Source organism: Eufriesea mexicana, unplaced genomic scaffold (assembly GCF_001483705.2).
Source record: "Eufriesea mexicana isolate 0111107269 unplaced genomic scaffold, ASM148370v2 scaffold452, whole genome shotgun sequence".
Lineage (NCBI taxonomy): Eukaryota > Metazoa > Arthropoda > Insecta > Hymenoptera > Apidae > Eufriesea > Eufriesea mexicana.
Window position 1 is genome coordinate 252193 of NW_016908612.1, and position 10697 is coordinate 262889.

The 10697-nt window shown below is 32.9% G+C and overlaps 1 protein-coding gene across 1 annotated transcript in view; it reads left to right on the plus strand.

Moving 5' to 3' along the window:
• LOC108545507 (uncharacterized) overlaps positions 1–10322 on the plus strand; it is a gene marked incomplete at its 3' end in the record, with an annotated part of 247049 nt that extends 236727 nt beyond the window's left edge. The window contains exons 8-9 of the mRNA XM_017897169.1: positions 8983–9056; positions 10254–10322. Coding sequence (XP_017752658.1) covers positions 8983–9056; positions 10254–10322 — 143 coding nt within the window. The remainder of the gene's footprint in view (positions 1–8982; positions 9057–10253) is intronic.
• Between the last annotated feature and the right edge of the window lie 375 nt (positions 10323–10697).

Consider the following 10697-nt stretch of genomic DNA (forward strand, 5'->3'; position numbering starts at 1 on the left):
AGAAAGGCGGCAGAGGGCTGGAATGCGCTTTTTCGCAGGATTAAAAATGCTAAATTGTAATTAGTTCCGGGGATAAAAAAGCATTTACAGGACGCGGGTATGGAGGAAGCAGCGAACCGCGCACCGTCGTTATTTTAAATGAATGAACAACAGGAAATTGTACCTAACCCTTTTAAGCTCCAACTTCCATCCGCCGCTGGAGATGATCAGTCGGAACTCTTCCTTTTTTCTACACTTTTTCCCCCTTTTTTTCACGAAATACAACCCGCGGGAATTCAGAAAGAAATCGAGCAAGGATTCTGCCAGGTACATCATACTCGTATTATCTGTATATTCGCTTCCTTAAATCGATTATCGATATCTTGATGACCGTGCCTTTGTGTCTTCGTAGCTTTCGTATATTCCTCAAAATAGGTGGCTATTATCTTGTATTTGTATTGTATGTATAGCGTCTGACAAATTTCTTTATGCAATCTTCATGTGTTACCATTCTTCCTAAAATATAAATAGATATTGTAGAGGACTATGTTGGTGGTAAATATATAACTCTTTATTTAATTAATAATGGATTGACAATGTGTGGTGACGATTAGGCTACGAATTTACAACAACTACTACTACTACAACTACAACTTAGGACTACAACACAATTACAGCTATTACAGCTAAAATACAATTAAACGACTAACAACTTATACTTCTTTCTACAATATTTATTATTAAATATCGGTAACTGTGTGTACCAAGTGTACCTGTTTTTAATGAACAAAAGGGCAGGAAAATGGTTTGTTGCCATAAAGACGAACATGTATAGTATTGCAGGAGTTCATTTCCTAGGTTCTAAAACGCAGATTGCACTAATTTTTCAAGTCTTTTAGGTTCCAAAACTCGAATTCTAATGATTTTCAGAATCTAGATCAAGAGGAATATATGATCCATTGTATTTTGTTACGAAGGTATTGCTATGAATATTTTCGATTATCATATGAGGCAAATACAGCAGTCAGAAATTACACCTCCATGGAGATTAATCATTTATCCTCTAAAGCTCTGAATTGTTAGTCATTAGTTTTCAATATCCATTCCCGATGTTAGGAATTTATGGTGAGACAAGAAATGTACAGAGTAGGTCAAAATTGGTGGTACTGTTCTAATGTATCTGTTAATCGTCTAGATTTATATTGTCGATGATTGAAAAACCAAAGCTCTTTGATAATAATACATACTTACTTACTTACGTATACTTACTTGACAATATCTAGCTACTCATTATGTAAGCCAGCAAATTGCATTAGTCATCAGTTAAAATAAAGAAACGAGGTAAACAACGTGTCGTATAATTCAATATTCTGTTGCTATTACGAAAGAAAGCTATGTGTGACAGTAAAATATTTTTTTTCCATTTTTTCTTTCATTTATCGTCGATATTTTTGATATTTCAATTATTAGAGACGAACGGTTCGGTTGTTTTAGATTTTGTAAAAGAAATTGGCATTTTTCAGATATGTGATTATATTTTCTACATAGTTCTTATAAGTAAGGGTTACTAAAAGTAAAATACACTGTCCCTAATTCTACCTAAAACTGTAATTCTGTCTAAATAAAAATAATTCTGCTTAATAGCAGACGCAAATAGAGTCAATTTTGTAATTCGAAATAAGATGAAAATCTGGAATAAGAGTGCATTGGATGCTTCGTTTCTGAGAAAAATAATTTCGAAGATCAGTCGATTATATTTAGTTAATTCACCTAAATGATAATTAGCATTATCGATTTCACTACAGATTTTACCTCGATTTTTCTTGTATATTTAATTGTTTATTTCATAGCAACAGGATGGAGAATCTAGCCTACAGAAACAGAGAAATAATTTTAACAACAGTTGTGGGCACACAGAAACAAACGTAAAACTATTCTAAGTATACTTTGTTGCAAATAAAATGAATAAAATACAATATTCCGCGATGTTTACTATTATTACTTGCATTTAGGGTACTAAACGCTATTAATAATATTAATTGAAATTCAATTTAATTTCATCGAGATATTTTTTAAAACGATAACTATTGTTCCATATACAATGTTATATTCTGCGTATTAAATTTTGTCGAATTATTTGCATTGTATTTGCCATTTTTATTTCTTCAAATGCTGAAATTGATAACTAACATCTGTTTGATTAGATAATTAAGTTTGACTTAATTTAATAATAAGTAAGGTATTTTTCTGACACCTGTCATACTGATTAATCAGTCGAAGTTATAAATTCACTATCATAACGAAGACACAAGTTTCTTCTTTGTTCTAGTTATACTACTTGTATTAAGAAAATCCAACTACAAACAGAATTTACAAAGAGATATCACTTATTGCCAATTTCGAAGGCACTTATGGTTAATTTTGACACTACTTTTTAAACAAATACCAAATTTTCTCAGCAAATGATGAGTCATCTCAAAATCAATTATTGGAAGATGAAATACTACAGTTTCCAATAGCTGTTTCTCAGAAACTAATTAGCCAATTAGGTAACTTCCTTTGCCAGGATGAATCATTGACTAAAATAATAAAATATGTTCCATCTGCATCGTTTCAAAATTCCTAGAAAAGACACGAACGAACTTATGGACTGATATTTTCCACTCGAGATTATGGGACTGTATCTTTCGTGATGCTTGAATATTACCAAGTCGAATTCGTATCGGGCACCGAACGTCGGATGATCGTACATAATGCTGAAATATGAGTATTTAACTATAGATTAAGGAAATAATAAGTTTGAGATAAGTTAATCCTTGGCAGATAAGATGAGAAAGAACGCGTCGCCTGTCCCCTAAGCGATGGACATTCTTTCCAGGGGTGAAAGTAACATTGTATGCACGTTGTTCGGTGGTGTATTCGTCAGGCGACAGGGGTTGCACAACTGGTATAGAGGGGGATTCCCAGGGGACTTTTGGAATCGATTCGGGATGGAAATCATTACGGCAGATTTGAATGACTATCTTTGTATTTATCTGCGCCCTCCTGGACTCCTTTTCTTCCTCGTTCGACCGCCATCTTCGAGTACTCGTCCTGAATAACGTTATGGTCTTTACTGGCGAATATAAAACTCTCATTTTATCTATGAGTCATTTACACACCAAAATGACAAATTTTGCTTTTCGAATTTTTTAAAATTATAGTGTCAACGCACTTGGTTGGTGCTTAACTTCTCATGTTTGAAATAAATTTCTAGCAATTATTTACAATTAGCGAAGTTAATCGATTTGACAAATGATCATCTTCTATAATAATCATCTTTTAATATTTTTTAAAATTTATTTGTTAATTATATTGGTAATATCGTTGAAAAGCAGTTTTGTAAATGTATCAAGTTTAATGTCGAATTTCTGTTCTTTCTTTTTACATATAATAATTTTTGTTATTTAGGTACCAGTTTATTTAACACCTTATTGTATTGTAATATTGATTTTAGTTTGATAATATGTTAGACTTGTGAATCAAGTAATTTTTCAATTAATATTTTCAATTTCTAAAGATTTTAGCTCTAGAATTGTCAAACCAGTCAAAATAGCAAGTCTCGGATATTTTATTTTTGTAACTATTGAAAATTATTTTATTATATATTAAATTGACTAGTGGAATTTTGCAATAGATGGAGCACTTCGTTCCTGGTACTTACAAAGCAACTTCCCTAATCCGGATTGTTCGTAATTAGAATTATTTATTATAGATCAAAATGGCTTGCATATTTTTTAATAAAACAAGGTGACTATCGCTTTATGCTGAATAAACCAAATTATGTTTGATATTTTATGCTAAATATTTTTAAATATAGTCAATATACAATAAAAAAAATTTGCATAAAGATGATCTACACTTGCTATACGTCTAAAATTATACTTGACACGAATAAAATTCATATAAATTCTGAAAATTTTTATAATTGCATTCTAAATGAGACATGTATAAATATAATCATCAACTAAAATTGAACAGTTAGGAATTAAAGTAGGAGGTTAAAAATTCAACCATAAGACGGTAACAACTATCAGCGATTACAAAGAAATTAAAATGTACTTATATATATACACGTATTTAAGTATATTATATATTTAAATGGGTATTCTAGTACAATGTAACACGTGTTACACATCCCATTCGAATTGCTAAAACATTAGAGTCATCGACAAGTCAATTAGTAACACACATTCGCGTCGGTCAAAAAGGTATGGGGGTGGACACAGACTGTTATAAATTTAAAAACCAGCAGTATTGGTGTGTTATCGCTATTAGTCCTTCGTAAGTAATTCCCGTGGGAATTGGAGAGCAACGGGGAGGCCCAAACGTTTCTACTGGGACCAAGAGGCAACGGAAGAAAGGCCTCCAAGGGGCTGATGCTGATTGGTCGCACCCCCAGGACGACTCATTTGACGGTATTACTTGCAAACTCTGCCCGAACCAGCTATCCCTTAAGATATCTGACGATATACATATATATACATACATAACGATATGATAGTCACTATGTGACACTAGATAGCGTGCAACTCTAATAGTATCTCCTTTAAAAACAAAATTATCAAAGAAATAGTCAATTAAACATTATCTGCATAATTCAATTTAAATTTTATTTAAAAATTATATCTGTTGGTTTAATGAGAAAATTTAGTCAATGACTTCAGAATTCTGTAATATATTATTGCAAATAATTACTTTTTATTCACAATTTATTTATTTTACTTATTTATTGCGAAAGTCCTAAGTAAAAATAAATAAGTAAAAATATAAAATAACACGAGGAATTTAAATAAATAAATTAGTAAAATAATAATTAAAGCAGAATAGGAAGGTTAGGGAATTATGTTTTGAATTATATAATAAAATTTATACCGTGATCATTTGTAACTGCAGTCGCGAAGAAAAATGGCTGTCGATCGATTTCCATATGTGTATAAATGTAACAATATGATCGATAAGCGATGAAGACAAATAAGAACTTAGTTCACGAGTACGAGCAACACGGTAAAAACTAATTGCTCGAAATTATCCGTAAGTGGAATAGATACGTAAAATCAACAATACGTATTGTACCTGTGGCGACGATTACTGAGCAAATAATATCGCATGTCGTATCAGGAGGTGTACAAGATCTACCCAATGATCGTTACGTGTTCGAACAATAATTATACGTGAGTGACATGTGCATACTGTCCAAGATTGTACCAGCAGTATTTCCTATTTCCTTAAAAAGGAAATATGTCTATTTCCTTAAAAATATCGATACTTTGAACTTAGCCAATTATCGTCTTAAATATTTAATTTTAAATTGACAAATAGAGAAGAAAAGTGCATTAAAGCAACATAATTTATATTTCGTATCATAAACAAGATATACACGTATAAATAATTTTCAATTTTATGATCTACTGTGCAGAATTAAAATATTAGAGACATAACGAAGCAAGTATATATTTGCATTCTTGTATTTCATATAGTGAACAAGATATAGTCCTATATGTACATAAACAATTTTTAATTTTAACCCTTTAAGAGTTTCATTGTTAATGTATTATTATTTAAGTATTTTAATTTTGCAAGAGTGCATCTGTGTATTTAATTATTTTTAAGTAAAGAAGATAAGATATTTAGTAAAAAATTTAGAGGTTAAGAAAATAATGAAAAATGCATATTGTTGTATTTTATAGGATAGGCAAGCTGCATACGTATAAACAATTTTTAATTTTATGGTATGTTTTAAAGAATTTAAATATTAAAAGAGAAAAGTAGATAAAATTGTTCATATTTAAAATCTGATTTAAATGTCCTATGTTACATAGACATTAACTCAGATATATCGTTACTGATGCAGCATTAAATTCCGATTAGTATAGTAGCAGCAACGAACGTATATACATTGCACTGCAATATTTTGAAAGATCAAAAATATTGATTGAGGTTGAACCATATTTATCATCGTAACAACATACGGAAGAATTACGATTCGAATTTAAAAGTGAGCTCTTTATTCTCTGTTTATATTGGAATATTTCCGATTACACGTTCAATTATATATGTGAAATATAAAATATTATATAAAATCTTATTCGGATCAATTTTTCTTCCACTGTCGGTAACCATATTTACCAATAGCAGAGATGCGTTGGTCAGTCAATGTATAAGTTACTCCTCCCTCTATCATCCGTTTTAAAAGAGATATGTCTTTGCCACTAGGTGGCTACTTAGATGAAATATCGTCGATGATATATAACAAGTTTCGAGTCGATTGCGTCAGTCGATCGTGTATTATAGTGTAATAAACATCGTCATATAACAGCTGCAGTGGAGTTTGAAATTCGTGCTGTTATGTGATCTTTATTCTCGGTTAGTAATTCACAGGAGAATACCTGTTTGTTCGGATGAAAACGTACATGATTGTGAGAATCGTTCTAGTACAACGAAACAAAGGAAATAACCTCAAAATGTGAAGGAATCAGAAACGAATTTGTTCAAGATACAGTAAATTGATTCTCCTTTGTGGTTAGTGCGTGCAAATACATAGGTACCACGTCGAGAAATAATATACGAATATGAGGTTTTGTTTGCAACAGAAAATATTTTCTTTTCCCATTCGAATTTTTATACGAAACTAGACACGTAATTTCTTGACTAACCTATATATTACGAACGAGTGTTCCGTAATGAAACAGTGATCTAAATTTTATTAATGTAATTATCGAATTATAAATAATTCAATTTTGTTCTTCGAAATGTTGAATTATTCATAATTCGGTAATTTGTTAATAAAATTTCGATAAGTGCTTTATTTTAAAACACTCGTTTGTAATATATAGGTTAGTCCAGAAGTTACGTATCTAGTTTTGTATAAAAATCGCGACATCTCTGATCAGAAATGTTTGTAAACCGTCCCTTTCTTATTTATACTTGTGTGTATACGTGTGAGCCCACCGCGTAACGGTTGATCGTGTCTCACACGTCAGTCCTCGTTAGTGCGTTGTACAATGAACATGTGTCTAAACGATTTGTGAACAATACATTCTACACTAACGCAATAAATCTCGTAACAAGAATTTCATAAGAATATAAGAAGAATACGAACCTTAATAGGAATGTGGTAAGCAATTGCAATAAATTATCAAAAGTTATTTATTTATTTTCATTTAACATATATACCCAAATACTGCGTTACATATAGGTTAACCTACTAACTAATTACAACTAATTACGATACTCGAGTCTTAAAGGTTAACGCATACAAGGTGGATGCTCGTATTAATTATTTCACGATACGAATAAGGTCGCATGCCTCTCCGCGATTAGGAGACGAAATGGTGGAAGGACACGAAACGTTTTGTTCCCCCACTCCGACCTCCTCTCACCGCGCAGCACGTACGCTTCTTCTTTCGCTCCTCGATCCACTTCTCTCTTTCTTCCGTGTTTATTTTTGCCCCTCTATTTCGCCGGGCCGACGTTTCCACTTCGACGGGGGATTCTCCTCTGATTTACCTTCCGCCGCGTATACGACCATCGCGGTTCGTTTACGTTGCAATTCGGTTATTTTGTTCGTATAAATATTTGATGTCGTTCTGAAAGTCACACCTAACTGCCGAGGCGAAATGTATTTGGTATCGTTACCGGCGTTCTCCGCCATTCAACTGCTCCTGCAAGCCCGGTCTACACTGACGTCAACCCGACCAATTCCCTGGGACGCTATATTTCAAAGTATTTACATTTTATCGCTTCTTCGCGAACTCCAGCAATTTAGGTCGTTACACGCAATACGAAGGAAGCAACTTGTGCATAAATTACACGTATCGGCGATACGATTAACGTGTCTGACGCGTAGAAATACAAATGTCCAGAGTGGCTGACTTTCGTTCAGATTGGCGAGGAATAGTGAGCGAAATTGCCGCGTGGCGGCGCATTGACGAGATACATAATAATTCGCGCGGGATTTATCGTTCCACAATTTATTTCTTCGTTGTAGTTTTCACGGTTTTACGTTTCGGAATTTGTTGGATTTTATGTTTTACTTGTTGAATTCGCTGTTCGTTTGATTGTTTGTAATCCCACCTTGACACTTCGGTTAACGAAGTGAGCAAATTATTCGCAAATTATCGTTGCTAATTAATTCATTGAATGAAATTTAATTTTGATAGGAAAGAGTTAAAGTAAAGGTTCTCTCAGCGGATTGGTTTTAATTTGTTGGAATTTCTGTTTTGTCCGTTTGCTGAATTTTATATTCGTTAATTACGGATGTCAAACTTCTGACTCTTTAATCCGAAGTAAAATTACAATTTAAATATTAGTTGTAATGGAAATTTGTAGTTATTAGTTTAAAAATATTTTGTCGATGATGAGATCGATAATACGAAATTTTTAATAATAAAATAATACGATAAATAAAATGTCTATTACATAATCCATTGTTGATAAAAATTCCTTACAATAGAATGATATTGCTAGCAAAGTTGGGATATAAATTTTGTATAAAATATTGTTCAGAGTATTCCATTATAAGTTCAAGGACACCCATTACTACTCTTCGTTTACCAAGATCAAAAGGATGTTACTTAACCATGGCTTATTATTCCATGGCTAATCCGTATCTCATTCCCCAACTGTAAGTGTATGAATACAGGATAACGACATGTTATCATTAAATAAAAATCAATCAGAAGGTCGTGAAGGAAGCTTAGCGGATTTGCTTAAGCCAGCCGTGGCTTAGCGATGTTCTAGGGGAAATGGTCCCTTTCTCCACTTGCATCCGAGCAGATAGTTTTCTAATGTCTTGTCTTTTCTGTCAATTTCCACGTTACATGTGTACCATAGAAATATAGATATATATAACAACATTCTATTTATAAATTATGAAATAAACTTAAATCGTTGATTAATAAATTGTAAGTTAAACCTACGCTGCTAAATGTAGTTAATTAATAATTATTTCTTTTGTTTGAGGCTATCATGTACGAGGGACAAGATAAAAATCCGGAGATGTGTAGGGTTCTTCTTACCCACGAAGTGATGTGCAGGTGAGTCTCTTCTCAAATCCATTTTATCATACTATTGATTAACTATTAACATTTAATAATACAGGTAACCCCCCTATAACACGGTAGATAGGTTCCTAGAAAATATCGTGTTGATTGGAACCATGTTATATGAAACCCAGAGCCAGTACAAAAAGGGGGGTTACGTTTCGAAAACTTACTAAAAACAAATTTTTTTTTAATTCTACATAAACAACTTAATTTTTATTAAAAATATAAACGTATATACAATGCAAAACAAAAAAAAAACAAACCAAAAATATTATTTTCGTCACTGTCTTGTAGAAGTACAGTGTTGTACAAAAATTTTTGCAATTTTCTTATCGTGTTAAAGCGAAACCGTGTTATAGGATGCCGTGTTGTAGAAGGGTTCCCGCAATTTATAAATCGTGTTATAGTGAAACCGTGTTATAAGATGCCGTCTTGTAGGAGGGCTACCTGTATTTCAAGTGTCTAAATATCTATAAATTATTATTGCAAATCTATAAACTATTCTGATAAGATATTCTAAATATCTTAAATACTTTAGAGATATTTCACATGTCCTGTAACAATGCCATATTTCATTATCTTTTAAGTAATCTCGCGAATAAGTATGTTACATTTTTAATCATTGATGAAAGATTAATCAAATAATTCTCATTCTCAAAAAATATTAAAAATGGAGGTAATATACCTGTCATCTCTTCTTCATACACGTGCATTTGCATACAGTCAAAACGGTCACAAGATGTATCAAAATTCTTCAACACTTTGGCTACTGTTCATCCAATTATACTATGATTGTTTTACAGAGATTTAAGGTCGCAAAAGCACCTCGCGATCGTCTACTGACAAGACTTTGACTGTATGCAAACACGTGTGCACGAAGAGCAAAGTATCTTCATACAAGCAACCACCCTTGCGGTGGCAAACCATAAACGTAACGAGACACACGGGGGTGCAATCATTCTCTGGGGGTGGCTGACTCATTGACCCATGGGACTTCGGCCTGACTACTTTCCACCCCCGAACTTGCCAAGTCCCAAGGGTTACGATAGTTTTTAGACGACCTCGAAAGTCCTGACCCCTCTGGACCCCCGATCGAATTGAGTCAAGGAAAGAATGTACTCCCTGACAAAGAAATATTTCAAAGTCGTGCATACTAATCTCTGATTAACCACCCTCGTTCTGTTCCAGTCGGTGTTGCGATAAAAAGAGCTGCGGAAACAGGAACGAAACACCAAGCGACCCTGTTATCATCGACCGGTGAGTGAATTGTACAAATATTATATTTTTCGCCTAATTTTATAAGTATTTCGCGTCCTCGTGCCTCGTGGGATACTTGCCTCTATTATTTCACACTTTTATAGTCCTTCGATTTTTGATTAAACATGACAGCGTAGTTTCTATATCTTGGTAACTATGCAGTCCATAGGGTGAGGTATGGTTGGTAAAATTGGTGTTTTGATTTCTGAAATAGTAATTTGTGATCCTTTGAGCAAGATAAGGCACTCAAACATCAATTTTAAACGAATTTTTCTGCTGTTAGATATTTCTCAGTATAGATTACCAAAACTTCGAGTTCTTTTAAACAGATTCGAGATATTGAACAAGAATTAGTGACAGCAAACTGGTATTAAG